This window comes from Talpa europaea, assembly GCF_964194135.1.
Source record: "Talpa europaea genome assembly, chromosome: 7".
In the NCBI taxonomy this organism is placed as follows: Eukaryota; Metazoa; Chordata; class Mammalia; order Eulipotyphla; family Talpidae; genus Talpa; species Talpa europaea.
In genome coordinates, this window is record NC_140074.1 from 32,566,742 (window position 1) to 32,592,382 (window position 25,641).

Genomic DNA, 25,641 nt, shown 5'->3' on the forward strand with positions numbered 1-25,641 from the left:
CTCTGCTCACATTGCAAAACCAAGAACACTTTTGAGAAAGTGGGATGGGAAAAGAGCATTGGTGTAGCTTTCAGAAGAGACAGATTTGAGATTCAGCCCTATGTTCTTAGACAAATCCCTTAATTTTTCACAATTTCCATTTCTTACCTAAAATTAGTATTTTACCTATCCCACTGACCTTGCAAGCCTGTGTAAAGGGTCACAATGACAGAGTGTGAAAGTGCTAATACAAACGTAGGATCCATTCTTAGAGGAATTGTTTTTGATTGACATCTGCCTGAATTGAAGAAACAATATTTAGCCTCTGGGGCATTTGTTTCTTGGAATGATTTCAGTAGCTCTCTACCAAAAGGAGAACTGTAGAAACATTACACAATTTAGGCAAAATGCAAGCATAACCTTGAGTGACTTGACCACTGATACAAAATTAGGGAGGAAACCATGATTCAAGTCTTCTGATTTTTAGCCTAGGTCACTTTTCACCATCCTTTACTGAAATCCCCCTCCATACCCTTCTTTATCATAATCCATAGGCCAGGTGATTCTGACACATACCAGAGTTTGAGCATCACTGATCTACTACATTAGGTGTGGCGGAGGGGTAGGGGTGGGAATGGTCTTTATTCATGTATTGCACTTATTATGTGATAAGTACCTTTATTGAAGTATTAGTCATATGCCATACAATTCACCCATCTAAACTGTACAATTCAATGATTTTTAAATTAATCACATTTGTGCAACCATTACCACAATCGATTTTAGAACATTTTCATCACCCAAAAGAAACCATCTAAAAGCATTTTCCATTCTTCCCGTCCCCTATTCTGCCAACCACTAACCTTTAAGCATAATTTGCCTATTCAAAACCCCTCATATAAGTAGAATCATACGATAGTGGCCTTTGTCATCAGCTTCTTTCACTTAGTATGTTTTCAAGATGCAGTTTTTGCTTTTAAAAATTATCAGGATAACAGAGATAGTTCAGACATAGAGGGGGGAAATCACCATAACCTCAGTGTAACACAATCGATAGCATAATTTTCTTTTGTTCACCTCCGCAGGAGTATTTTTATCTGATTGGAAACGGAGGGTTCCTCATCGCCACTGTGCTCTCACCTACCCAAGCCACCTGGCTCAGCCTCTCCACCTCCCAGAGCGCATCCCCAGCGCCCAGGCAGCGGGGTCGAAGCGGCCCCGCCCACATCTGCGGCGCCTAGCTTACGTCACTGCTTTGAGCCGCAAACCCCCTCCCTCCGCCCCAGTCGCGGTTGCTTTGACAGAGCGCTATGGCGGCGACCGGGGCTGCAGGGGTGCCGGCGACCGTGTCGGGAAAGCAAGAGTTTTACCAGCTTCTGAAGAACCTGATCAATCCAAGCTGTATGGTGCGGAGGCAAGCAGAGGAAATCTATGAAAATATCCCAGGTCTGTGTAAGACTACATTCCTGTTAGATGCTGTCAGAAATAGAAGAGCAGGTTATGAGGTGAGACAAATGGCTGCCGCACTGCTACGACGGCTTTTGTCCTCTGGGTTTGAGGAAGTCTATCCAAATCTACCTTCTGATGTTCAGAGGGACGTCAAGATTGAACTGATACTGGCTGTTAAGTTAGAAACACATGCTAGCATGAGGAAAAAACTATGTGATATTTTTGCAGTGCTGGCCAGAAATTTGATAGATGAGGATGGCACTAACCACTGGCCCGAAGGTCTGAAGTTCCTTATTGATGCAATCTACTCTAAGAATGTGGTTCTTTGGGAAGTTGCACTTCACGTTTTCTGGCACTTTCCTGGGATTTTTGGGAACCAAGAGCGACATGATTTGGATATCATCAAGCGGTTGTTGGACCAGTGTATTCAAGATCAAGAGCATCCAGCCATCAGGACATTATCCGCTAGAGCTGCAGCTGCATTTGTACTTGCTAATGAGAATAATATTGCTCTTTTCAAAGACTTTGCAGACTTGCTTCCTGGAATCTTACAGGCTGTGAATGACTCATGCTACCAGGATGATGATTCAGTGCTAGAATCCCTTGTTGAGATTGCTGATACGGTACCTAAATATTTGGGTCCTCATTTAGAAGATACTCTGCAGTTGAGTCTGAGATTATGTGGAGACTCTAGACTTAGTAATCTGCAACGCCAGCTGGCCCTTGAAGTAATAGTGACCCTGTCGGAAACTGCAACTCCAATGTTGAAAAAGCATACAAATATTATTGCACAAGCAGTTCCTCATATATTAGCAATGATGGTTGATCTACAAGATGATGAGGACTGGGTAAATGCTGATGAAATGGAAGAAGATGATTTTGACAGCAATGCAGTTGCTGCTGAGAGTGCCCTAGACCGACTGGCTTGTGGGCTTGGTGGAAAACTTGTTTTACCCATGACTAAGGAGCATATCATGCAGATGCTTCAAAGCCCTGACTGGAAATGTCGACATGCCGGATTAATGGCCTTATCTGCCATTGGAGAAGGATGTCATCAGCAAATGGAATCGATTCTTGATGAAACGGTTAACTCTGTTTTGCTTTTTCTTCAGGATCCCCATCCAAGGGTGAGGGCTGCAGCCTGTACTACACTTGGACAGATGGCTACAGATTTTGCACCTAATTTCCAAAAGAAATTCCATGAAACAGTGATTGCAGCTCTGTTGCGTACCATGGAAAATCAAGGTAATCAGCGTGTGCAATCTCATGCAGCTTCTGCACTTGTTATTTTTATTGAAGACTGCCCCAAATCATTGCTTGTTCTATATTTGGATGGTATGGTGAAAAATCTGCATTCCATCTTGGTGATTAAACTTCAAGAATTGATTCGGAATGGAACTAAGTTGGCCTTGGAACAGCTTGTGACAACCATTGCCTCAGTTGCAGATACAATAGAAGAAAAATTTGTTCCATATTATGATATATTTATGCCCTCACTAAAGCATATTGTTGAGCTTGCTATTCAGAAGGAGCTCAAGCTTCTGAAAGGAAAAACTATTGAGTGCATTAGTCATGTTGGTCTTGCTGTTGGAAAGGAAAAATTTATGCAGGATGCATCAAATGTGATGCAGCTATTGTTGAAGACACAATCAGACTTAAATAATATGGAAGATGATGATCCTCAGACTTCATACATGGTTTCAGCATGGGCTAGAATGTGTAAAATTCTTGGAAATGATTTTCAACAGTATCTTCCATTGGTTATTGAGCCTCTTATTAAAACTGCTTCAGCTAAGCCTGATGTTGCTCTCTTAGACACACAAGATGTGGAGAATATGAGTGATGATGATGGCTGGCAATTTGTAAATCTTGGAGACCAGCAAAGTTTTGGAATTAAAACTTCAGGACTTGAAGCGAAAGCAACTGCTTGCCAGATGTTGGTTTACTATGCAAAGGAGTTAAGGGAAGGATTTGTGGAGTATACTGAACAAGTTGTAAAACTGATGGTTCCTTTACTGAAATTTTATTTCCATGACAATGTTCGAGTGGCAGCAGCAGAGTCTATGCCTTTTCTCTTGGAATGTGCAAAAATTCGTGGCCCAGAATATCTTGCACAGATGTGGCAATTTATATGTGATCCCCTAATCAAGGCTATTGGGACTGAACCTGATACAGATGTACTCTCAGAAATAATGAATTCTTTTGCAAAGTCCATTGAAGTAATGGGAGATGGATGCCTTAATGATGAACACTTGGAGGAACTGGGAGAAATATTGAAAGCAAAACTTGAAGGACACTTTAAAAACCAAGAATTGAGACAAGTTAAAAGACAGGAAGAAAACTATGACCAACAGGTTGAGATGTCTTTGCAAGATGAGGATGAATGTGATGTTTATATTCTGACCAAAGTATCAGATATTTTGCACTCATTATTTAGTACGTATAAGGAAAAGATTTTACCATGGTTTGAACAGCTGCTTCCATTAATTGTAAATCTAATTTGTTCTAGTAGGCCATGGCCAGACAGACAGTGGGGACTGTGCATATTTGATGATATCATAGAACACTGCAGTCCAACTTCATTTAAGTATGTAGAATATTTTCGGTGGCCAATGCTACTAAATATGCGAGATAACAACCCTGAAGTCAGGCAAGCTGCTGCTTATGGCCTGGGTGTTATGGCACAGTTTGGTGGTGATGATTATCGTTCTTTATGTTCAGAAGCCGTTCCACTGCTGGTAAAAGTTATTAAATGTGCAAATTCCAAAACCAAAAAAAATGTCATTGCTACAGAGAACTGTATCTCAGCAATAGGGAAGATTTTGAAGTTTAAGCCTAACTGTGTAAATGTAGATGAAGTTCTTCCACATTGGTTGTCATGGCTTCCACTGCATGAGGATAAAGAGGAAGCTATTCAGACTTTGAGTTTTCTCTGTGACTTAATTGAAAGTAACCACCCAGTTGTACTTGGTCCAAATAATTCCAATCTTCCCAAAATAATCAGTATAATCGCAGAAGGAAAAATTAATGAGACTATTAACTATGAAGATCCTTGTGCCAAACGCCTAGCTAATGTTGTGCGTCAGGTACAGACTTCTGAAGAATTATGGTTGGAATGCGTATCCCAACTTGATGATGAGCAACAGGAAGCCTTACAGGAATTGCTGAATTTTGCTTGAAGCACTTTAATACCACTTGAATATCTACTATAACAGTAACTCCAAATAAGTGTTGTGAGTGGATTCCACTATAATTGAGAGAATTATTCTCTCCCTACTGAGCAGTTACATCCCTTCCCTATGTTTCTCCAGTATTAGTGTTATATCCTTCCATTTACCTTGCATGCTTTATCTGTTAAACACAGATCTTAGTGGTAACCTGTGCTTCTGTCTCCTTAGACTGTTTGACACCTTTCCCCTAGTTGATGTGAAGTGTATGAACTGTTGCAATTTGTCTAAATTATTGATGCTGGACAAGCAATATACTTGGTGTCAAGATGTCCCGTTGCCTTTCATGAGATGCTCAGAACTCACAGAAATAGAATTGTAGAACTTTCCAGACAAGTATCTTTGGTATTGTGAGTGAAGAATATAATGACAGGCTTATTCCTCCTTAATATTCTTTGTTTTAATGGCAATGGGAGGATGCTGAAATTGGAAGTTTTGAGATATTGTTGTGAATTGGGGGAGTTTTCTCGCTAATGTATATGAACATTTTCATAATGTCCTCCTGAGAACTGGATGAGACATATCCATAGTCTTGTTCCACTGGAGAGTTAATGAGAACTTTTAAATCTCCTTAGCCATACTGATCTCTAATTTATTCAGGACCCTAAGAACCATAGTTACTGAAAAAGATTCCCTGGTACATCTAACATTGGTAGCATGTAACATATTGTAACAAAATGTTCAAATAGTAATTAATCATTTGTGGGAGTCAGTCAGTGTTATCTATTTGAGCAGAACATTGCATTGCGTGTGTTTGCCATTTTCCCCCAGCAAAGCTCAACAAGAAGAGAAATGCAACTTATATAAATTTCTGTTTTGAAGATGTTCTTCATAGATTCTGTTGTAGCACTGAAAAGTATTTTATTGGGAAAATGTAAGGGAAGCAAAATTAATTTTATCTTTAGACATGAGAAAGAAAACAAATTTGAAAGCAGTCTTTAGCAGTAGATATGCACTATAAGAAAAAACAGTTCTTTAAATCTAGGGTTAATATATTAATTGAAATGTCAGTCTTTAATGTTGAGCTTTTTTAGGGTAGAAAAAACCTTTCTACTCAGCAAGTCACTGATCTAAAATTTAAGAACAAATACATCTGTCATGATTTCCTGGGGCTGTTGTGAGTACTGTGTATGTAAAAGTATTTGGCAAATATTTAAGACCTAGTAAGTGCTTAATAAATGGTAGTTGTTATCATTGTTGTTGCTTGCACCTCTACTGTGTTCTTTTTTATAATTTGGAATTTCTTTTATATTAGAATTTCCCTTGTTCACTTTCTACTATTTCAGATTAGCAGAGCATCTCAGCTATTATAAACTGAGATTCAAAAATTAAGTTTTTTTTAAGATAAGCAATTCCTGTTCATTGCTCCCTATAATTATTTTTTTTTAATAAGGGAGGAAAGAAGAGTACATTAAGTATGGAACAGTCAAAATTTTAAATTTACAATAAAAAGTATAGGTAAACAAATAGAAAAATCCCACCACAACATATTAATTCTGGAGGTAGTAGGTTAAAATGACATATTTCCCCTCATCTATATTTTCTAAGTTACCTTCGCCCACATATTTCTTGTATTGATAATGTTTGTTTTGTTGTTGTTTTTTTTAAGTGCAAGGTCCTGATCCTACTTCCCTAATAGGCAGTCATCATGGCCTTTCCTTAACCTATAACCAAAGATCCTTCAACTCATCAATACCTCTTTATCTCTATTCCTTACTTAAAAAGCCCTTGATCCACATGTATAGCAATACCTACCTTCTTGTGCATGAGGGATTGAAAATTCTTTCAAATAATTTGGAATTAAGCACTGGAGAGTTTTGAAATATGGCAGACAGGTTTGAAATCGGACATACTACTTTCCTAAGAAACAGTTTCTCCATCTGTAATATGGGTGTAATACCTAATTCAGACAATTGTGAGAATTAAAGGAGATAATGAATATAAAGTGCTTACTGGCACAGGCTTCAATAAATGCAACCTAATAGCTTAGAGTTATGAAATAGGGTTGGTGGCTAAAAAGAAAGAGGTAACATTTGCTCTAGTAAAGGCAGGTTCAGACTGTTGAGCTGTGAAAGAAAAAAGAATAATGAGGAGTCAGACACATTTTTGGTTACCAGCTGATGAAAAAAGACTGGTCCCTGCCTTTGTTATTGTGAAGTGAGTTAAAATTATGGGCTCTGAGAAGAAAGAACTCTGCAAAAGCCTAAGAAATTACAAATGTCTAATAAGTTACAAATTTATAATGTGAGAGGAGACCTTGACACTAAGGAAATGGCTGGGAAAAGAGTGTTAATACTCTAAAAACTCAATGTTTCACGTAACTGTTTTACCAAAGATTATTACTTTGGTAGACCTCTCCTACTCTCCAAAAGCTTTGAAATTTTTCATTTTTTCAGTGCTTTAAAGGTCATATTAGTGAGACTCTCTAGTCAGAATATCCTGACCATTTAGATACATAGCTTTTAGTTTTAAGATGATCCATCTTAGAATTTTGTATGTTTAAGTAATTGCAGGTTTCAAGCGAGAGTATTCTGTATACTTAGGGGGATAAAAGTAGGTGCATCTTTCAAATAGAGCATGAGAAAATCGTAGTATCTGCTTTATGTAATCATTAGTTCCTTTCGCCTCACTTATTTTAAGCAACATGCATTAAATGCGACTAACCCGCTATTTAGACAGTCTCTAAACAGTTTTTAAATGATTTTGTAAGGCCACGTTAACGACGTGACTAATGCTCTACAGCGCAGACTTTGACGACTGTTTGAGTCTCAAGGATGTTTTGAAAAGGGGTTCAATCCATTTATTCTTAGCAGACCCAAAAATCTAGAAGGTGGATTTTTTTTTTCTTTTTAGCAGAAAACATGAGATTCGTTTCCAAAAGAAGAGTTGATATTAAGGGATATTACGGAATTTCAGAAATTACGTGAAATTCAAATATACGTGAACATATATTTCAGATGGTCGAATCTTTGAGGAAGCCTCTAAAGTTTTCAAAATTCTGGTTTTATATGTGTATATACACATCTATTATGTATGTATATATGTTAAAAAACGGCAGTCCTAAAACGATGCATAAAGAATGTAAATTTTACATTAGGGTAGAATTTACATTTTGCGCCTCCTCACTATTCATCTACCATCAACAAAGGTTACCTAGCAAGTTCTTTTGGAATTAATTTTAGTTTTTAGGGCTAATAAGGGTCTCGCAAAAGAAACTGCTCCTTGGAACACTTGCTTAGCAGCACTCCCCCTCCCGAATCGCTCCCGAGGCGGCTGCTAAGGCTACGCAGGCGCCTCGCTTCCTTTTCCACTCCTCCCCTTACAATCGTCTACGAGCTGATGACATCATTGGTCCGCGCAACCTGCCAGGCCTCGCCTATACCAGAGCTGAAATCTTCGCTTTCACGTAGAGGGGCGGGCTACGAGTTGGGGGGGGGGAGGGATTTCTGTTAGTACGCATGCGCACCGGGGATGGCGACGGTACTTCTTTCTTTGCTTCCATCCATAGCTTGCCCTGGTGGGGGGGGGCCTGAGTGCCCTCCCCCTGCTCTGCCTGCCCCTCCCCTTTCCCCCCGCCCCCCCGCCCAGCGGGGCTTCTAACTGACAGTTGTCGCCGGGTCCAGTTCGCGCGCCGCCTCCTCCTGCCCGGGTACCCCGCAGGTAGAGAGGGGCGGGAGGGGGTGTGAGGGAGAGGAGGAGGAGCCCGATTTGCCGCGGCCCAGCGCTGCGGCCCTCTCTGGGAAGGCGAGAGAAGACCCCCCCTTTCCTCCTCGCCCCCTCCCAGCCCCCCAGCCGGCCCGGGAGGGGGTGGGGCGCCGGGGCCGCGGGGCCTCGCCGGGCCTCGCCGGTGAAGAGCGGGCAGGCGGGCGGGGCGCGGAGGGGTAAGGCAGGCGAGGGCCGCGCGCGCGCTGCCGCCGGGGGGAGGGGAGAGGAGGGCACCTAGGCTCTCCTCTTCTCTCCCCCTCCCCCGCGCGCCATGTAACCCCGCCCAGCCAGCGGCGAGCTCGAGACCCCCGCGCGCACCGAGCCGGCGGCTGAGGAGAGCGAGGCCCGATGCGGCCGGGGCTGCGCGGCGCGTCTGAACCCTGAGGAAGCCGCCCGAGCTCAAGCGTCTCCTGGGGCCTCGAGCGGCCGCTCCACACCGCCCAGCCTCGTCCTGTCGGGGGCATGAGCGTGCCCGAGACACCGGGAGAGATGGAGCCGGCCGGGGAGGAGGAGCGGCCGCCGCCGGCGGCCGAGGAGGAGGACGACGAGGAGACGGCAGCGGCGGCCCCGGCCTCAGGCTCGAGCCGAGGGAGGAGTGCCGCCTCGCGGGAGGACGCCGCCGACCCGGAGGAGGAGGAGGCGATGGTGGTCGGGGGTGGTGGCTGCAAGGAACAGGAGCTGACCTACGAGCTGCAGCAGGGACACCGCATCCTGGGCGAGTTCCTGCAGGAGAAGCACCGGGGCCTCACCGCCCCCTTCCTGCAGCCCTTGGGGGGCGTTGCCACTGGGGAGGAGGAGGCCGCGGAGGGGCCGCGCCACGGGGGCCGGGGCAGTCGCGCCCTCTCGCAGCAGCCGGGGCAAGGCATGTGTCTGCTGAAGATGGAGGAGAAGTTCGCCAGCGGCCAGTACGGAGGCATCACCGAGTTCGTGGCGGACTTCAGGTTGATGCTGGAGATGTGTTACCGCCTGCACGGAGTGGACCACTGGATCTCCAAACAGGGCCAGAAGCTGGAGATGATGCTGGAGCAGAAGTTGGCTCTTCTCTCTCGGTAAGTGAGTCCCGTCTCTGGTGGGGCTGACGGACTGACACAAACACACCCTCGCACGTGTCCGAGGATGGGTTGGGCCTGGGGCCGGGGGGCGTCGCTGATAGGTGCTGAGTCGCGCAGGAGAACCCCGGGAGGAGGAGCAGCCGCTCTGGGCTGGGACCCGCAGGGGTGTGGTGGGTGTGGGTTGTACGTACCGAGCCTCCGCAGAAAAAGAAGCTGAGAAGGAAGCCGAATCCAGATCGCCTGCGAGCAGGTAAAGTTTGTGCCTGTGAAGTGAATTGGGGCCTCTCGGAATAATTGTAGGGGTAGGCAGAGGAAAAGTTTTAGTGGGTTGGAAGTTGAACCCACAACATTTAGACAGTTTCAGCATGCAACTTTAAGAAAGTTTTAGGATGAAATGTCGTTAAGCAAAATAACTGGCTTCTGTTAACAAAAAAAAAAAGTGGTTTTCGAACCATTAAAAAATAATAGTATTTTATTAAATGGTTAACAATAACTGGCGTGCTCCTGTCTTTTGTCTTAGCTTCATATGAGGAGATTGAATTTTAGCAATAATAGTAGCTGCATCTTCACAAATTTTTTAATACGTGTAGGCATATGTTTATTTTACCAGAAATCATAATTAGATGGCAGCATACTCTTGTTGAACTCCATGTATGTGTACAGACGAAACTTTTTCTTTGGTAAGAAATATTTTAACACAGGAGGCTCTTAAAAATAAACTTATTTTATAATCGTACAATTGATGTGAACCAAATTAATAATTTCTCGAGTGAAAATTCTTTAGGAATAGTAGTGAGTAAATAGTAAGACAGTTGAATGTGGTTGGAATTGGAAGGGCAAATGAAATAGACTGTTTTTACCAGCTGCGTGAACTTGACCAAGTTATTTTATCCTTTTGGCCCTGGTTTCCTCATCTGTATGACAATAGTACCTACTCATGGGGTTGCTGTAGAATCAAATGAGTTCAACGTAAATACAACAGCTGGTCCTGTTAGCTCAATGTAAGTGTTAATTGTAACAGTAGTAGTAGTAATTGAATAAAATCTATATTTATCTTATGTCTAAATCTGGGCATTCTGGAAGTGTGTTTATGGAATAGGCCTGAAAAGTTGTGTTATTATTTTGGTCCTTTATTTATAATTGTAATTTAAAAGTAATCTAATCTGTCACTGGCCATATGCTGTTTTCAAGGATATCAAAGACTTCTTTCATTGAAAACTAGTTTACAGTGCTTGACCCACTAGGAAAGCTCTATATAAGCTAAGGAGCCTCTACTTGAAGCCTTTCATAAAGTAGAATTATTTGATAATCTAATGATTTTAAAATTTGCTTTTTAAATTACTTTTAATAATTTAGTGACATTGTATTTGTGTACTTATTTGTTATCCTTGTCACCACAGTCCTTTATAGTTGTGACTCACATAAAAAAAATTCACGTCATGTCATTAATTTTAAAGTGTAAAATATACTATAAATTCGTATCACAAGACTTTAGACCTGTTGGAGACCACAGAGTTCATCTAGATCAAGCATCCAGTTTTGCAGATAGGGAAACAGGGACATTCTTAATCCAAGAGAGAAAATTTGTTCATTTTAGTAACAAAAAGTAGTCTGATGATTTCATATAGATAAAATTTTGAGTTCCTTGCTTTTCTTTGTATTTGATGTATGCAAACATTTTGTAAATGATAGGCTTGCCCACTTGTAAATACTAGGAAGTTATTTTTCAGTAAAAGACTAAAATCTGAGTCATTACCAAATGTTTGAGTGGGTACAACTTTGAGAAAGCATAGGTTACAGCTGTTTGATATATAGGTAGCATGTGTGGCTGTTACAGAAAAATATTCTGTAGACTGTCCACATCAATTTGATTTTCAACAAGTCTTATTTGTACATGTCTTTTGGTCATTACAAAGAACTTATAGTAAATGTTTTAAAGTGGTATGTGGTATTTTAGTAGTAAAGCACTTAAATATTTTTATTTAAGTTTTGTCTTACATATGTTTATAAGATGTTGAATTAACTTATTTTCAAATTTATTGCAAGAAGAACTTGATAGTTACCACACATACCATGGAGCCTTCTCATGAGCAAAAAATGAAATATATAGAAAAAAAGGTTGCCTCATTGTTGTTACAACGATTACTGTGGTTGAGCAGCCCAGTGGGTTTAGTACCTTGGACACATTATATACCTTGAATTTCAGTTTCTTCACAAGTATTAGAATAGAGTAGTAGATTATAGGAATAGGACAGAACTGGCTACAACTAGATATTTGAGTCCTTAAATTAAAAAGGTAAGCTCCTTGCCCACAGGCGGTTTATAACTGAGCAGGGAAACAGACTCTTAAAAAGATAATGATTCTATAGTGGACCTATGTATGAACAAAATACAAAAGAATTTGAGAGGAAGGACACCCAGATTTCTAGGGGAAGGTGTGGGGATGGCAAGTGAGAGAAGAAAGGAGAAAGAAGGAAAGAGATTAATTAAAAGGTATCACAGAAAAATTTGCAGTTGAACTGATTCTTGCAAGAGTTGAAGGAAACTGCTAGATTTTTGGAGGAGGATTTGAGGGGGACATTCTAGAATGCTGAACTATATTGAATAATATGGCATGAAATAAATAGTATTTTTTTAAACTGCAAATACTTCTGTGAGGTTACAATATGGTCTTTAGAGCAGTGTTTGTACCCTGAAGTATACAGGAGGATTGATTGAGGTAAGGAAAGAAAATATTAAAACTTCAGTATATTCTATTTTGGATTTGCTATTTGTAGCATTTATAACAGCACCACACATATATAATCTGTAAATACGTTACAAATATTTCAATATATGTATAAATATATGTATTTATATATAATATAGTATTTATATAAGTATAAGTTGATATGTAACAACATGTTACATATAACATGTGTGATAGACCTAGGACTAAGACAACATTTATTCTCAAGAAAGTTATATTTCAAAAAGAATTTCATTCTTTTATTTGAGGAACTGAGATAAATCACAGTTAGCCTTTGAAATAGAGAGAAATTCATCTAATATGTGGAAAGTAATAGAGCATACTTAATCATTAGGTAGTTATGCAGAGAAGTTTAGAAACTGTCAATTATTATTAAGATCTTTTGCCTCTGGGCCTCCCTAGTGGCACAGCGGTTGAGCACTGGGTTGTGAAGCTGCCTGCAGCCTCTGCGGCGCCAGTTTGATCCCCGGCTGCTCCCAGGCCACCAGAGGAGGGTCCCACATGGCGCGCAGACCTCTCCTGCCGCCCGCTGCTCCCCTCAGCAGTGTACTTCGGTCCTTCTGCCTGCTCTGCTCCCCGCTCTGGCTCTGGTGAATTCTCTCACCCTCCCGCGCTTCTGACTGTACCCAGTGCTTGAATAAATAAATAAATAAATCTTTAAAAAAATAATTATTTAAAAAAAAAAAAAGATCTTTTGCCTCTTCCAAATTTTAAGTGATGGTGATTTTGAGAGCTTTAAAATTTTAAATTATTTTTGAAAGCTTTAATTTTAAAAGATTGTAGATTGTTGTTTTTTAAATTTTACTTGGAGTATTCACTTTATTATTTTTTTGATTTATTTTTTACATCATTGTTCATTTTTAAACAATATTTGCTTCCCCCCCACCCCACCTGTAGTCCCCATAGAATTTCCTTCACCAATGCACCCGTGCACCATCACCACAGTCCCCTGTGCTCCTTCCTCCCTCCCTCTGATCCCTCTCCCTCCCCCTCTCCTGCAGGATGTTTCTGGTTTATAATTGTCTGGTTTTTTTTGTTGTTGTGTTTTGTATTGTTATATATTTTTTTTTAACACTGATGTCTTACTTGGTTCCCCTATATTTCTGCTATAAGTGAAACCACCCGATATTTTTCTTTTTCCTTTTGGCTTATTTCATTGAGCATAATTCCTTTTTAGCTCCATCCACATTGCTGTGAATGGCATGAGTTTATCTTTAAAAGGTTGTGGTTATAGAAGAGGCATAGAAGAGGCATCGTCAGTGACCACAACAGAGCTGGTTTAAAATTTTTAATTTTGGTATTTTAAAATAATATTTTGGTGAAAATAAACTTGAATATAATATAGCCTTGTTAACATTATTTATTTCTGAATTAAGTTGCTGTTAAAAATTGTGCATGTTATGGGCTAAAAAGACTTAAAAATCTAACTAAAGGTATTTAGTTTTGTAATTGCTTTTTAGTTGGCAGAATATTTTTCTGAGGGATGAGAGTATAAAAGCATCAATAAGAAGCCTTAAAAATTTAAAAAACTACCAAGTACAGGTGGTAATTGAAATACAAATAAATTTGATAGACTGATTATATTTATTTATTTTTAAAATTAAAAAGGGAACGATTTTAATTTAAGGGAAATAACCCACCAAAGTGTTTGTAAAAACTATTGAAGCAGATTAACTCCTAAAAAGAGTTTTCTATGATTTGGTGACCACATTTACTGGAAGGGTTGGAGAAAAATAAGAATGCTATTTAGCATAAGAATTTGTGAGTTACTTGCAAATCAACTCATTTCAAGAGTGGAAGAAACCTTGGTTTCTTCTTAATATCAAAAAATTTGCATAGGTTTCTCTTTTAAGTATGCTCTACATTTAAAGAGACAGTCCTACAAACTCTATTGTCCATGCGGGATTAATGGTTTCAGCCAGCTCTCAATGGAGGGACAACTACTACAACCCCAGACAAAGAGTATCGGAATACTCCATTTTGTTGATTTGTAGATCTCTTCATGGGTTTCCTTATCAGTTTCTGTAGTGGTTACAGTTTCTTCCACATCTCCTAGTATCCTATTTGAATGTTGATCATAAGCATGTAATCTCCCTCAAAGCTCTTGGTCATTTTTCATTTTCAGATAAATTGCTCATCCAAGCTGAGCCTGATGAGGTCCAGGGGTTCTTCAGCAATGTATGTTTGTTGTTGGTTCCCATCATCTGCCATGTTTCAAGCCCTATGCCCTTTAATGGGCTGATTTTAATCCCCTTCTATATTAAATTTAAATTTTGTTGGATTGCATATACTCAGTTAAAATCAAAATCCAGAAAGTAATTGAGAATTTTAACAAGATGCTCCTTTCCTCCTAGTAGTCTAGGTCTCTCATTCCTCTGGATTCTGTAGTTCTGTCTTTTTCACTAAATATTTTAAAACCAGAATATTTGGCGATAAAACTTGGATTTGGCTCTCGCACAGAACTATCGAATATTAGAAACTTGATACTTGAGGTATTCTTTAAAAAAAGTCATGTTATTTAGAGAAAGTTTAGAAAATAAGTACAATGATGAAAAGATGAAGGATTTCTTCTAACTAGATTATTGAGCACCTAATTTGTTCTAGGATTTGCGAGAGAATCCCTGCCCCAAGAAGTTTAAAAGATGGTATATATACAAAGTGATAAAAGGCAAAATAGTGGAAACTGTGATTCTCAAACTTGTTCCATTGTCAGTACTTGGAACTTTGAAATACTGATATATATATATATATATATATATGTATATATTCAAATACCTTGAAAAACTGATATATTTAGTTTTATCATGATTTTTTTTTTTACTAGGGGATTCAAAGATTTAAAACAAGTTATGGGAGAAAACTAACTGAAGAGATTTTGTGTAGTATGTTAGGTTTTTCTGCCCCTACAAATGGAGAGAACATAATCACTTTGGAATTTTTTTATGGTACATATTGGTTCAGTTTGTGATCTTCCGAGAGCATAAACTTTGAGGACTACTTTTATGAATTTTGTTATAGAGCATGAGGGTGTTGCAGAGGAGAAATAACTACTGGGAGGGAACGGGGATTGAAAAATACTACATTAGATTTTATTCAAGGTGTCATAGTTTGGGAGGGTGGTTAGAATATTGATAGATGCAGTTGAGGAGTTCTTCAACAATTATTTGAACTTTTATGCTAGGTAATATATAAAGCTTTGTAGATGTAGTGATAAACCTAGCATTACTACTTACTTCAAGGTAAACAAAATTGAAAAAGGAAAAGTATGAATGAAGGAGAGTACAATGTACTCCAGAAAAATAGTTTATACCCAATAGTAGTGTGTAGGATGGTGAAGGCCTGAGTTGGCACATTAAGTTTGGAAACATAGTCTGGGGCTAATTATGGAGTTTCTTGACCGCTTGCTAAGGAATATAAAATGTGGATAGTGTAGATCCGTCATAGATTTTGTGACATGACTTTACTAGTATTTTGAAGGCTGAAGTGAAAGGAGAGAAAATGAAGATGGGAAGGATACCGAAGAACCAAATTCAGCAGGTTAAAAGTGGGGAAATGGCAAGATTTGGATGTGAAAAAGGATGATGTCTAACCTGGATATGAGCCCAGGTGATGATATGCTGAGGGACTATGAGAGGAGGCAATCACTGAAGATAAACAGCTGAGAATTATTAGAGGGCTGCATGTGGGGCTCAGCAGAGTGACTAGGGCTAGAAATGTTTATTAGGAATTAAGCTGCAGAAGGGTGATGGTTGAATAGGAGAGATGAAATTGCCTAGGACAGATGCTAGTAAAAATACAAGGTGACCAAAGGCAGAACTTTGTGTGAGGACTGACTGTCTTCAGTCTGTAAAGGCAAAAGATTCTAAGCCTATGATTAAAAAACATGTACAATGTATATTAAAGCTGAAGTGCTTAATTAAGTTGTTAATGAGGCTGAAAAGAGTTTATTTCCACAAGAATGATTAGGCACATCAGGATGGTATGGCCGAGTTTATTTTGGCATAAATATAAAGGTATTATATGTAATATAGTAAATTTGTAGACTATTCTTTTAGGAGATTTTGTTCCATTTGAGAAAATTGATTTGAAAATTATTTAGATTTGATACAATAAAGGTGCTATCATAGCATAGTATTGGTGCCCTAGTAATTTCATTTCTAAGAAAAGAATATGGGGGTGGGGGGAGGAGAGAATCATGCTTTTACAGATTAGTTTGTATCCATTGTATTTTAGCTTTCAAATCATTTCTAGGCTATCTCCATAAAATTAGAGATACCCAGAACAAGTAATAACTATTTTCGTTTGCAAGATACTTGTATAATAGTATGAACCTTTATAATACATACTGTTATTTGAGATAGTTCTCATTTTTTTAATTGGAAAATGCTGATAAACCCCAGTGATCGTATTAACTGTCACCATACTTTTTGGTAATACTATATGCCACCTGGGACCTGTGAATGTTTCAGAATTAATCATGCTGAAAAGCCAGGATATTAAATATTATACTTGGAAAAAGTCAGGAAAGCCAACAACATGTTAATAGTGGTTAATGCTAAGTAGAAAGATCATCGGTATTCTATTTTCTTTATGTCCTATATTTTCTACAATAAGCATATTTTATAATAAAAACAAGACTTAAGGAAACTAATGTTTTGTTAATAAACCTTTAAGAAACTATTCAGGTAGAAAATTGGGCTGAAAATACACCTTATCAAAGTTGTAAGATAGTTAACACTCAACTGCTGTAAATGGGTAGTGGATTTTTAATTTTCCCTTCCATGCTTTCTGATATTTTTTCACTGTTTTTTATAAATCCATTAAAAATATATCTACAGACATAATATATGCAGTTTTAAGGATTTGCAATAGCTAGTGCTAAGAACTTGCCCCTAACTTTTACACATTTTTAGTGCAGCTATCTGAAGTACCTGGGACAAAAATAATTCTTCTAATAGCTTTTTAAAATATCTCTTCAAATATTACTATGTCTGGAAATTCAGACGTGTTTATTTCTGTGTAGGCATACCCATTAAAATATTTTTAAAAATGAGAATTCACCTGGAGATGAACCAGTTTAGGTGAAAATTGTTTATTAACCTTTTGCTATACTTTGTAAATACCTTAGTAATATTGCTCTTCTCTGAGAATTTAAGTCTTCTAAATTAGTTATAATACATCAAATGTTTGACTTACTATCTACTATAAGAAATACTTTGGCAATCCTCTTTCCCAGTTAGCCCCATCTCTCGGATGCATTTCATTTGCTAGGTACAAGTTTTGCTTCAAATGTTAACATCCCAATTTATAAAAACTAGTTTGGGCTTGCAGAAGGTTTAGTTTAGTTTTAATTTTATAATTTATACTAGACTTTTGCATTGATTTTGGTAAATTCTCCACTTCTGCAGTTGATATCAGAAAGAAGATCTCTCCCACAAAGTGTGCATAGCTAGAATACTGGAATTATTCCCCTTGTGGCATTTCAGTTTCATATTTTTAAACTACTTTTTAACTTCTGTGGTAAATTAAATTAAAAAATTAGTAAAGGACATCAAGTTTCTGACAATAGTAAAAATTGCTAGAAAGTTCAGGACCATTTCTCCTTTTTTTTCCCTGAAAATAAGAGCAGTCTGCTTCATTTTGCACTGGAAAGATGCAGACCACATTAAGAATACATTATATAGAACGATTTTCTTGTAGAAACCGGTTACATAATTTGTTGCCATGTTAGCTCACAAACCCAGTTTTAACACCTGAATTACTATAATGGGAAGATAAAAATACCAGATTTAAAAAACAAAATTGAAAACATTTTATATTGATCTTGAATTACTGGTGCTTGAGGAAAAGCAGGTTTAAAATTTACTTTTGTGCCACATATAAGCACATTTTCTAGCTCCCTTTCTTCTCTGAAGCTACCTTATCTACAAGCTTTTCCCTAGCTTCTTCTCTCAAGTACTATTCTTCCTCTACCTGGTCATTAGCCCCCTTAACCTCTGTAGGGGCAGGAGTGGGCACAGTGCAGGATCTCTACGATCCCATGCAGACGGGGGTAAAGGAGGAGTCAGAGTCCTCAGTGGCTTTTGCAGGTCTTTTATTTAGATTTACCAGGCACGTGGCAGGCAGCGGGGCTGCCAGGAGGCTGGCAGTCCTCCCAGCCCCCAGCAAATCCTCACTCTATCTGCGCTGTCTGGCGTTCTCTCTGCTTCTCTTCTTTCGGCTTTGGTTCGGTTCGTTCTTAGCTTCTCTGTTTCTGCTGACGTCCCCATGACACCACCCTTAAAAGCTCAGTCTTAGCCCAGGTGAATCCCATCTACTTATGCCACACCCTACTCCAGGTGCCCGCCATCAGGCATGCATTCAGGACCACAGGGTTCCATCATCTATCCTAATGGTGGGAGGGCAGAAAAGCCTGATACTTTTTACCTTACCCTACAACCTCCTTTGTTTTTCTTCATAGAATATATTGCAGCCTAACATAATGTGATTTATATCTTTTTCCTCCTTAGCAAGAATGTAAAATCTTTGAGGGCAGGGACTTTTTCTGCATGGTGTGTTGCACTTTGACTTTTATGAATGTTGACTTGCAGTTAATCAGTAAGTGGTTATAAGTTCTAAAGGTCGTTTTCTAAGGTTTTTGAGGGCATTTCTCACAAGGGTTAATTCCCAGATCACTAGCATTAGAATGGTGTTAAAAAGTAAGACTCCTGGGCCCCAGAATAGCATATATAAATCTGTTAACTCAGAGTCTCAGAGTGAAGTTTAGGAATCTACATTTTTATAAGTTCCCTAAATGACTTTTATTCACAAAGTTTGAGGGCTGATATTTCAGGATATAGTAACACTGTTAGATTTCTGATTTCATCTCAGAAGTTAGTTTTCCCTTTCACTGAAATAATTTTTAGCATTGTTTTTACGCTATTGAACCATATTAGCATAATTTGGGGTTACAATTGAAATTAAAAGAAGGAAGAAGTGAGAAGCAGATTCATACACTTAAGACTTAATATGCAATATGACAATGAAGTAACTGGTCAAAAGTGATAGCAGGTGATTCTGTAAATGCTTTATTTGTAAGTCTCAGAGATGAGGATACTTTTATTTAAAATTTCATTCATTGGCCCTCCCTGGTGGCGCAAAGGGTTAAGATGCAGCATTATGAAGCTCTCCACAGCCACTGCAGCACTAGTTCAATCCCCTGCCAGGGAGCTAACCCACATGGTGCAGCAGACCTCTCCTGTCTTGCCCACTGCTCCCCTCAGCAGTGTATTTCAGTCAGTCTGCCTCTGGTGAATGTTCTGCTCCCCACTGTGTCTCTGGTGAACCCTCTCATCCCCCCTACCCCCGTACCTCTGGCCTGTACCCCAGTTCTGTGTGCAAAAATGAATAAATCTTTAAAAAATAATAACATCTTTAAAAAATAAATAAAATTTCATTTATTTTCATTAGAATATAGCAATTACAACACCATATCCCACCAAAAACAATTTAATAGCAAATATCTAGTCTGTGTTCTTCCCAAATTTTCAAAACTATAATTAAAAAAAAAATTTTGTTTTTTGAATCAGGATTCAAATAAATCTACATATTATGATTGTTCACATACTTTTAATTTATAGACATTGACTTTCTGTAGAATGCCATTCACAGTCCTTAATCATGAACTTCATCAAATTCAGAATAGTTTCAAGACATCTGGAGTACTGCCTTCTCTTTGGAATTCTTTTTTCTATGTCTAATAAAATTCTGATGATTATTTGAAGCTCAGCTCAGATAACAACCGCTCTATGAATGCTGATACAGAATATTTTTCCCTTGTGCTCCATGATTTTTTTGTTTTATATGTTTGTGGCATCTTAAAAAACACAATGAAACCAAAAAAGAAAAACACACTCTGTTAGGATGTATCTCTCTTCCTATCTCTATTTTGATCCTCATGAGGGCAGAGGATCTGTCTTATCTACCATTATATCTCCAGGAACTTGGGCATACATAAATAGTTGTTTGAACTAACAAATTAAGTGAGCATATGAAAAAAGATCAAATAAAATTCTCTGTTATATCAAGTCAAAAGTCCCACTTGTTTTTTTGAATCAGCAAAATTGTCATCTCAGGAAAACTTTGCACATCTCTTCCTGTCTCTTCAGCATGGATTAGGTTCTTATCCTAATGCAGAGTGACTGAAATACACTGCTGAGGGGAGCAGCGGGGGGGAGACAGGAGAGGTCTGCTGTGCCATGTGGGTTGCTCCCTGGCCAGCTGGGGATCGAACTCTTGCTGCAGAGGCTGCGGATTGCTTCATAGTGGGGTGCTTAACTGCTTGTGCCACCAGGGAGACCCTTAAAAATATGTTGGGTTTTTTTTTTTAAAGATTTATTTATGTATTTATTTATACAAGAACTGGGGTACAGACGAGATTTGCGGGAGGTTGAGAGGATTCACCAGAGACAGCGGGGAACAGAACAGGCAGACTGACCAAATACACTGCTGAGGGGAGCAGTGGGCGTGACAGGAGAGATTTGCTGTGCCATGTGGGACCCTCACTGGTTGGCTGGGATCCATCTGGTGCTGCAGAGGCTGCGGACAGCTTTACAGCACTGCGCTCAACTACCTCCGCCACCAGGGGAGGCCCAAAAATATGTTTCCATGTTTCTAGTTAAACAAATTTGGGACTGTATTTTATAGCTATCCTTTTCAGCAGTACTGGTGGTTAATTTGCCAGTGTACAGAAGAGATAGAAATAGAACCTGCTTTTCTGCCTTTTAAAACACAAAAGCCCAAAAGAAGTTTTGAAATAACACTATACTTATGATTTTAATAATGCCTCTATTTGAAGGACTTTACCTATATTAATTTATGTAATCCCCACAACTACTTTCGCGGTAATAAGTGAGTGACAAAACTTACTTCACAAATGAAGAAACTTAGGTACAGAAAGATTAATTTGTTCAACCAGTTAGTGGCAGAATCTGGATTTGAAGTCAGATTATTTGGCTTCAGAACCCAGGTGCTTAATTCCTGTGCTATATTCCTTATGAATAAGAGGTATAGGGACTGAGAGAAAGAAGCCTTTCCATTTGAGAAGGATACTCTGGGAGAAAAGATTCATAAAAGATTTCAAGGTAGGAGAAGCATTAAGATGTGTACGGTAGGATTGACAATATTTACTATAAATTATTAAAAATAATTATTCAAAATGCATGATGCAAAAATTGATTTAACTAAGGGGAGAATTAGCTTAGTCCACAATCATGATTGGAAACATTAAAACCAGTCTCAAAGAAATTATTGGAACAAAAGTCAGTAAGATACCAAAGAGTTTTAAAATGCTATAACTAAACTTGAATTAACTTATATAAAACATTATACCCAGCAAGAGCAGAATACAGAAAAAAAAAATTAAAATTAAAAAAATAAAATAAAAATAATTATTCATATAAAATACATTTACTGTGAAAATCCACCTAGTTTAAGTGTAATCGTTACACACATGGTTCTTTGTTTATCAATCCAGTGGCAAGTGTCTTATGGTTTATTTTTAAAATAGTGGGCCTCCCTTGTGGTGCAGGCGGTTGAGCGCCACACTGTAAAATAGTGGGCCTCCCTTGTGGTGCAGGCTGTGTCTGCAGCCTCTGTAGCGTGGGTTAGATCCCGGCCAGCTGGCCGGCAAGAATCCCACATGGCGAAGCAGACCTCTTCTGTCGCTCCCACTGCTCCCTTCAGCAGTGTATTTCTTCAGTCTGCCTGTTCTGTTCCCCACTCTGTCTCTGGTGAATCCTCTCACCCTCCTGAGCATCTGGCCTGTACTCCAGTTCTTGTATAAAAATAAATAAATCTTTAAAAAATATTAAAATAGAATGTACATCTGGTGGCAAAAATAAACAGTATAACTGGTACTACAATGAAAAATTTCTCTTTATCTTGTAAGTCACCTGGATCCCTACTATTAAAGGGCTACTACTGTTACTAGTTTCTTATATTCATTTGTGTGTCTAATAACCATCTCAGATTTTAGCATCCTCAAAACTGAACTTTTAGTTTGCTTTGTCTTGCTTCTCTAAGCCTATTCTTACCTTCTGATTAAATGATTCCACTGTCTATCATGTTGTTCTCACCAAAATCTAGTGTTTTTCATTGTTTCTTTCTTTTCAGTTATTTCCCTTATAAGCATATCCACCTGTTCTGAACTTTCTTCCTTGAAAGTATATTTTAAATCTTGTCCATTTCTCTACACTGTCACCACTTAAGTACACACCATTATCATATCTTGCTTGGAATACTACTGTAGTTTCCATTTTTTAATTTTTAATATTTTTTTTACATCATTGTTCATTTTTTATTTCTCCCCCAGCTGTAATCCCCATAAAATTCCCATCACCAGGTCATCTGTGAACGTTGCACTCCTCCCTCCCTTGTTTTGTTTTGTTTTGTTTTGTTTTTATTGATTGATTTATGCATACAGGAACTAGGGTACAGGCCAGAGGTGCAGGTGGGGGCTGGAAGGGGGGGCGGTGAGAGGATTCACCAGAAACAGAGCGGGGAGTAGAATAGGCAGATCTACTAAATGAAATACACTGCTGAGAGGAGCAGTGGGCAAGACAGGCAAGGTCGCTGTGCCATATGGTTCACCTCCCTGGCTGGGGATCAAACTCTGGCTGCAGTGGCTGCAGATTGCTTCATAGTGCTGATGCTTAAACCCTTGCATCACCAGGGAGGTCCCTTCACTCCCCTGTTTTGATCCCTTCCTCCATTCCCCTCCCCTGCTGTGTGTCTCTGACTTATGGTTTGCCTGCTTCTTTGCTTTTGTCTTTTTTTTTTTTTTTTCTGGCCCCTTGTTTGGTTTCCCTAGATTCCTCCTGTAAGTGCAACCATCTCACATTTTACTTTTTTCCTTCTGACTTATTTTACTGAGCATAATCCCTTCCAACTCCATCCATGTTGGCTGCAAATGGCATGAGTTTATCTTTTTTGATTGCTGAATGGTATTCCATTGTGTGTGTGTGTGTATATATATATATATATATATATATCGTATCTTCTTGATCTAGTCATCTGTTTTTGCGGATTTAGGTTGTTTCCATATCTTACCTATTGTAAGTAGTTCTGCAATAAACATAGGAGTACTGCTGTAGTTTTCTGACTTAGTCTACTAATCTGCTTTTTTCTCTTAATTTTTGTACTCAGTAGCCAGGGTGAACTTTAAAAAATGCATTAAAATAAGTCATTACACCACTTAAAGTACTTCATTATCACCTTAGGCTGTAACAGAGTTTGTCTTATTGTTTTGTACATATCTTCCAAGGCAGTTTTCACCTCAACACTTTTATACTTGCTTATTTATCTTAAACTCTTCATTCTCTGTGGCTTTTGTTCTGTATTTGTCATAGCTGATTCCTCCTATCACGTTCTCAGAGAAATTGTCCTTGACTACCTTTTATGGAACTTACAGTTATACCTTATGTATGTATGTATTTGTTTACTCAATGCTTTGTAGATCATCTCACTTAGCATGTAAGCTCAGTGAGGACAGGACTTTTGTCTGTTAAGTATTAATACCAACAGTTAGCCCACTACCTCTAAGTATTTAATTCATATGAATTGAGTTAAGGAGTAAGTGAATGAATGAACAAATTAATGGATCTGTCTGGATTGTTTTGGCCAAGGAATGAGGTTGAAAATGAGCTTTATTTTTTTTCTTACATTCAACCAGTTTTCACAGCATCACTTTTTCCATTGCTTTGATTATATTTTTTATAATACGTTAAATTCCTGGTGTATTAGGATGTATTTTGGAACTCTTTATTGTGGTTATTTATCTTTTGGTACTAAATGTTTTATTATTGTGACTTCACAATCTATTTTTAATATTTGGTAAGATGAGGCCTCCCAAATGATTTTATTTTAATTTTCCAGAAGTAAAATTTTACATGTATTTATTTTTCCAGAAGACACTCCTTAATTATATGGTATACTCTCTAATAATAGTGGAATCAACATTCGCACTACCCATGTTTTGGTCTCACTAGGTGAGAAAAAAAGTATAAATTACTGATCTGTAGGGAGTACAAATGACATTCCCATTCTTGAAATGAAAGATGGAGAAGTTGGTAACGTTACTTATGAACACCGTAATGATATCCACTTGCCACATACTTCTAATTTCAATTATGTCTTCAGCTTTTGCCAGGTGCCTACATCTCTGTTATAACCTGTTATTTCAAGTGACTGGGAGTAAGACTTACCCTCCCTTTCCTATCTTTCCTCTGTGCTATTGCCTGAAACTGAAAAGTGTCTTGCATTTGCAGTCTGCTATGTTAAAGTCTCATCAATACTTGGCAGTTATTTAAAAGAGTTGGCTAAGAACAGGAAGCCATGGTATCTATCTGCCCTCTTTACATATTTATCTCAACTTTAGTATTGTCTCAGGAACATGAACATGACAACATGAGAATTAGTGACCCCTATGGATCCTTCTGTTCAGCCTTTATTTGAGAACTCCAAATTGCTTTGTGTGGTAAGGAATAGCTGGAGTGGTAGTAGGATGTTCAGCAGAACAATCCTGAATTTTTAAAAGTGCTTATCAAAGTCGATATGTTGTTAAGGTACTTTTAAAATACCATTTCTACGTAAATAAAAACTTTACATTTACCATTGTAGGATCCTTAAATTGGAAAGACCAAATCAAGAAATGAAATGAAATTTATTCTGAACAAAATGTTCGGGTTTTTAAAAATTAGTTGAGACCATCGGTTGTTTTGGGGAAAATTATGTCACTTATTTAGTGCCACTTAATATAATAACAAAGTCTTTGAAGATTTTTTTAACTTAAAAGATTCTTTGTAATTAACCCCTTATTAAAGTTGTCCACTTGAATTTTACTAGTGAGTACCTTCTTGCTTAATCTTTGACTTTTACCAGTCCTTTCTCCATCTCTCTGGAGAAATAATTTAGATTACCTAGTATATAAAACTTTTCTCCTTTGTCCTCTACTATGCTATTTCGTAAGCTATTTCTGAACATATCTTTTAGTCTTCTTCTTCTCTTGCAGTGTTTTTTCCTTATTACTGGATTATCCCTAAAGTTATGCCTAAATTTAGGTCAGAGAAAGAGAGTATGTGCTGAAACAAAGATAATTGGTCAAGGATGATGAGCTATGGTATTGATTATTCATGTGTGATGGATTCCATCTAGTTGTTTGTGTGAATAGCTAAAAGAGCATGAATTATGTTAGAGCAAAATGAAGAAATCAAACAAGGAACTGGAAGTCTAGGTGAACATGAGATAAAAATGCAGGGGAATAGGAGTAACAACTGAGAGAATAGAAGTAAAGACAAAATGGGAAATACATTTAATAGTCTATAATAAATGCTTTTTGGTATAGGGATGAAGACTTCTTTTCTGAAAAGTGTTTGGTTAGCAGATATGTAGCTTCAGATGAGGACAGTGGTCTCCAAACTTATGAGCTGGTTTCCCAAGCAGA

The 25,641-nt window shown here is 38.4% G+C and overlaps 2 protein-coding genes and 1 pseudogene across 5 annotated transcripts in view; 2 read left to right on the forward strand and 1 right to left on the reverse strand.

The window, feature by feature from the left end:
• Positions 1-1,273: 1,273 nt before the first annotated feature.
• RANBP6 (RAN binding protein 6) lies at positions 1,274-4,607 on the forward strand (the record flags this gene model as incomplete). 3 transcript variants are annotated; one of them, XM_084237622.1, is made up of 2 exons in its annotated part: positions 1,274-1,484; positions 2,541-4,607. In XM_084237622.1, the coding sequence occupies exons 1-2, from the start codon at positions 1,290-1,292 to the stop codon at positions 4,605-4,607; spliced, it is 2,262 nt and encodes a 753-aa protein (XP_084093748.1). In that variant the 5' UTR covers positions 1,274-1,289. The 3 variants fall into 3 exon arrangements, with proteins under 3 accessions (XP_084093748.1, XP_084093749.1, XP_084093747.1); XM_084237623.1 differs by having other exon boundaries at positions 1,274-1,425; positions 2,541-2,611; XM_084237621.1 differs by having other exon boundaries at positions 1,274-4,607.
• A 4,215-nt stretch (positions 4,608-8,822) lies between these two features.
• BRD10 (bromodomain containing 10) overlaps positions 8,823-25,641 on the forward strand; it is a gene marked incomplete at both ends in the record, with an annotated part of 89,919 nt that continues 73,100 nt past the window's right edge. Inside the window, one exon of the mRNA XM_084239018.1 lies at positions 8,823-9,409. Within this exon, the coding sequence (XP_084095144.1) occupies positions 8,823-9,409 (587 nt within the window). The remainder of the gene's footprint in view (positions 9,410-25,641) is intronic.
• On the reverse strand, positions 14,076-14,372 carry LOC311174413 (U6 snRNA-associated Sm-like protein LSm3; annotated as a pseudogene). The gene has a single exon. The product of its transcript is annotated as a U6 snRNA-associated Sm-like protein LSm3 (transcript).